The sequence below is a fragment of the Echiichthys vipera genome (genome assembly GCF_963691815.1).
Source record: "Echiichthys vipera genome assembly, chromosome: 15".
NCBI lineage: Eukaryota > Metazoa > Chordata > Actinopteri > Perciformes > Trachinidae > Echiichthys > Echiichthys vipera.
Genome location: NC_139840.1, coordinates 191,808 through 196,807, shown reverse-complemented (window position 1 = coordinate 196,807; position 5,000 = coordinate 191,808). Strand labels below are relative to the sequence as shown.

The window sequence follows — 5,000 nt, the reverse complement described above, 5'->3', positions numbered from 1 at the left end:
CACGGAGACACAGAGACTCAGAGACACAGAGACTCAGAGACACAGAGACACAGAGACTCAGAGACTCAGAGACTCAGAGACACAGAGACACAGAGACTCAGAGACACAGAGACTCAGAGACACAGAGACACAGAGACTCAGAGACTCAGAGACTCAGAGACACAGAGACAGTAGAGACACAGAGACACAGAGACTCAGAGACACAGAGACACAGAGACACAGAGACTCAGAGACACAAAGACTCAGAGACACAGAGACAGTAGAGACTCAGAGACACAGAGACTCAGAGACTCAGAGACACAGAGACTCAGAGACACAGAGACTCAGAGACACAGAGACTCAGAGACAGTAGAGACACAGAGACTCAGAGACTCAGAGACACAGAGACACAGACTCAGAGACTCAGAGACACAGAGACACAGAGACTCAGAGACACAGAGACAGTAGAGACTCAGAGACACAGAGACACAGAGACTCAGAGACTCAGAGACACAGAGACAGTAGAGACACAGAGACTCAGAGACACAGAGACACAGAGACACAGAGACTCAGAGACAGTAGAGACACAGAGACTCAGAGACACAGAGACAGTAGAGACTCAGAGACACAGAGACACAGAGACACAGAGACTCAGAGACACAGAGACAGTAGAGACTCAGAGACACAGAGACTCAGAGACACAGAGACACAGAGACTCAGAGACTCAGAGACACAGAGACTCAGAGACACAGAGACTCAGAGACTCAGAGACTCAGAGACACAGAGACTCAGAGACACAGAGACACAGAGACTCAGAGACACAGAGACTCAGAGACTCAGAGACACAGAGACTCAGAGACTCAGAGACACAGAGACACAGAGACTCAGAGACTCAGAGACACAGAGACTCAGAGACTCAGAGACACAGAGACTCAGAGACTCAGAGACACAGAGACTCAGAGACACAGAGACTCAGAGACAGTAGAATAACAATAATAACAGAGTTTATTAATTTGTTGTTGTTTGTTTTCAGGTTCTTTATCAGACGCTGACGGGACTGAAGAAGGACCTGTCCGGAGTCCAGACGGTACACTTCCTGTTAGCTTAGCTTAGCTTAGCATAGACTAGCTTCTCTCGCCATAACTGTGATCACGTTTATGCTCCTAGAGGACACTTTAACACACGTTTATAATCCTAGAGGACACTTTAACACAGGTTTATGCTCCTAGAGGACACTTTAACACACGTTTATAATCCTAGAGGACACTTTAACACAGGTTTATGCTCCTAGAGGACACTTTAACACACGTTTATGCTCCTAGAGGACACTTTAGCACACGTTTATGCTCCTAGAGGACACTTTAGCACACGTTTATGCTCCTAGAGGACACTTTAGCACACGTTTATGCTCCTAGAGGACACTTTAACACACGTTTATGCTCCTAGAGGACACTTTAACACACGTTTATGCTCCTAGAGGACACTTTAACACACGTTTATGCTCCTAGAGGACACTTTAACACACGTTTATGCTCCTAGAGGACACTTTAGCACACGTTTATGCTCCTAGAGGACACTTTAACACACGTTTATGCTCCTAGAGGACACTTTAACACAGGTTTATGCTCCTAGAGGACACTTTAACACACGTTTATGCTCCTAGAGGACACTTTAACACGCGTTTATGCTCCTAGAGGACACTTTAGCACACGTTTATGCTCCTAGAGGACACTTTAACACACGTTTATGCTCCTAGAGGACACTTTAGCACAGGTTTATGCTCCTAGAGGACACTTTAGCACACGTTTATGCTCCTAGAGGACACTTTAGTACACGTTTATGCTCCTAGAGGACACTTTAACACACGTTTATGCTCCTAGAGGAAACTTTAGCAAACGTTTATGCTCCTAGAGGACACTTTAACACACGTTTATGCTCCTAGAGGACACTTTAACACACGTTTATGCTCCTAGAGGACACTTTAGCACACGTTTATGCTCCTAGAGGACACTTTAACACACGTTTATGCTCCTAGAGGACACTTTAACACACGTTTATGCTCCTAGAGGACACTTTAACACACGTTTATGCTCCTAGAGGACACTTTAACACACGTTTATGCTCCTAGAGGACACTTTAACACACGTTTATGCTCCTAGAGGACACTTTAGCACACGTTTATGCTCCTAGAGGACACTTTAACACACGTTTATGCTCCTAGAGGACACTTTAGCACACGTTTATGCTCCTAGAGGACACTTTAACACACGTTTATGCTCCTAGAGGACACTTTAACACACGTTTATGCTCCTAGAGGACACTTTAACACACGTTTATGCTCCTAGAGGACACTTTAACACACGTTTATGCTCCTAGAGGACACTTTAACACACGTTTAAGCTCCTAGAGGACACTTTAACACACGTTTATGCTCCTAGAGGACACTTTGGCACACGTTTATGCTCCTAGAGGACACTCTAGCACACGTTTAGGCTCCTAGAGGACACTTTAACACACGTTTATGCTCCCAGAGGACACTTTAGCACACGTTTATGCTCCTAGAGGACACTTTAACACACGTTTATGCTCCTAGAGGACACTTTAACACACGTTTATGCTCCTAGAGGACACTTTAGCACACGTTTATGCTCCTAGAGGACACTTTAACACACGTTTATGCTCCTAGAGGACACTTTAACACACGTTTATGCTCCTAGAGGACACTTTAACACACGTTTATGCTCCTAGAGGACACTTTAGCACACGTTTATGCTCCTAGAGGACACTTTAGCACACGTTTATGGTCCTAGAGGACACTTTAGCACACGTTTATGCTCCTAGAGGACACTTTAGCACACGTTTATGTTCCTAGAGGACACTTTAACACACGTTTATGCTCCTAGAGGACACTTTAGCACACGTTTATGCTCCTAGAGGACACTTTAACAGACGTTTATGCTCCTAGAGGACACTTTAGCACACGTTTATGCTCCTAGAGGACACTTTAGCACACGTTTATGCTCCTAGAGGACACTTTAACACACGTTTATGCTCCTAGAGGACACTTTAGCACACGTTTATGCTCCTAGAGGACACTTTAGCACAGGTTTATGCTCCTAGAGGACACTTTAGCACACGTTTATGGTCCTAGAGGACACTTTAGCACACGTTTATGCTCCTAGAGGACACTTTAGCACACGTTTATGCTCCTAGAGGACACTTTAACACACGTTTATGCTCCTAGAGGACACTTTAACAGACTGGATCATGTGTCTTCTCAGGTTCCTGCTCTCCTGGAGGAGGATCAGCTTTCAGCCTCAGAGGAAGAAGAGGAGGATGAAGAGGAGGAGGATGAAGAGGAGCAGGAGCAGAGTGAGGAAGCCCAGGTGGACAAAAAGGTGACTCTCACAAAACCAAACTGAGACAGAGTCAGTTTGTGTTTCCTCCATGAGACTTAAGGAGACGTGTTTATTGTTTCAGGAGAAGAAGAAGAAGAAGAAGAAGGTTAAAGGTGTTTGTGTTTGTTGTTTCAGGAGAAGAAGAAGAAGAAGGTTAAAGGTGTTTGTGTTTGTTGTTTCAGGAGAAGAAGAAGAAGAAGGTTAAAGGTGTTTGTGTTTGTTGTTTCAGGAGAAGAAGAAGAAGAAGAAGAAGGTTAAAGGTGTTTGTGTTTGTTGTTTCAGGAGAAGAAGAAGAAGAAGGTTAAAGGTGTTTGTGTTTGTTGTTTCAGGAGAAGAAGAAGAAGGTGAAAGAAGCTCAGAGGGAGAAGAGAAAGACCAAAGTTCCCAAACACGTGAAGAAGAGGAAAGAGAAAGTGTCCAAGACCAAGAAAGGAAAATGATCACTTCCTGTTTCCTGTCTGTCAGTAAGGACTTCCTGTTTGAGCCTGAACCATGGAAACGGGACTGAACACCTGAACGCATCATCGCGCTCTGTCAGATGCAGCCAATCACGGCTGTCGTGTGTCTGAGCGCCGAAGGTCGTTCAAAGGTCGTTAAAGGTCAAAGACTTTAACCCTGCCTCAGTGACATCACTACGTCATTAATGATGTCACTAATGACGACATCAGCAAACCCCTTCAGTGAGACTTTGAATAAAACATAAAATTCAACATCTTTCTATTATTCTGTCCCTTTGTTCTGTGATCCTCCGTAACCATGGAGACGCTTTTTATTCAGGTAGAAATCAGGAGAGATGCTAACAGCCCGACGTGGCTAACAGGGGTTAGCTCGGGGCTAACAGGGGTTAGCTCGGGGCTAACAGGGGTTAGCTCAGGGCTAACAGAGGTTAGCTCTGGGTTAACAGGGGTTAGCTCGGGGCTAACAGGGGTTAGCTCGGGGCTAACAGGGGTTAGCTCAGGGCTAACAGAGGTTAGCTCTGGGTTAACAGGGGTTAGCTCGGGGCTAACAGGGGTTAGCTCGGGGCTAACAGCGGTTAGCTCGGGGCAGCACGCTGAAGGCAAGTCACTGAGGAAGGAAACAAGTCCACAGAGGCAAAGCCCCAGGATCCATGAGCTGCATCCACACATGCTGAAAGCTCTGGGTCTGGAGGGGCCGGCCTGGTCCTGGTCCTGGTCCTGGTCCTGGTCCTGGTCCTGGTCCTGGTCCTGGTCCACACGTCTCTGACACACTGGTGGAAGTCTGGGACAGTGCCGAGGGAGTGGCAGACCGGGGTGGTGGTTCCTGTTCAGAAAGGGGGACCAGAGGGTGTGAGCCAGTTCCAGGGGGATCACACTCCTCAGCCTCCCTGGTGAAGTCGACTCCAAGGTGCTGGAAAGGAGGTTCGTCCTGTAGAACCTCAGACTGAAGAGGAACCAGGTGGATCCAGTCCTGGACCTGGACCAGGACCAGCTCTGCACTCTCCAGGATCCTGGAGGGGGTCTGGGAGTGGGCCCATCCGGTCTACATGTGCTTTGTGGATCTGGAGAAGGCCCATGACCGGGTCCCTGGAGATACTGTGGGAGGTGCTGGGGGAGTCTGGGGGGAGGGGGTCACTTCTGAGGGGGTCCAGTCTCTGTACCCCCA

General features: G+C 47.2%; 1 protein-coding gene across 1 annotated transcript in view; it reads left to right on the top strand.

Moving 5' to 3' along the window:
• The window catches only part of riok1 (RIO kinase 1 (yeast)), a 17,558-nt gene extending 13,488 nt beyond the window's left edge, over positions 1-4,070 (top strand). The window contains exons 16-18 of the mRNA XM_083928414.1: positions 1,013-1,066; positions 3,261-3,377; positions 3,707-4,070. Coding sequence (XP_083784540.1) covers positions 1,013-1,066; positions 3,261-3,377; positions 3,707-3,817 — 282 coding nt within the window. The 3' untranslated portion in view covers positions 3,818-4,070. The remainder of the gene's footprint in view (positions 1-1,012; positions 1,067-3,260; positions 3,378-3,706) is intronic.
• The last annotated feature ends 930 nt before the right edge of the window (positions 4,071-5,000 follow it).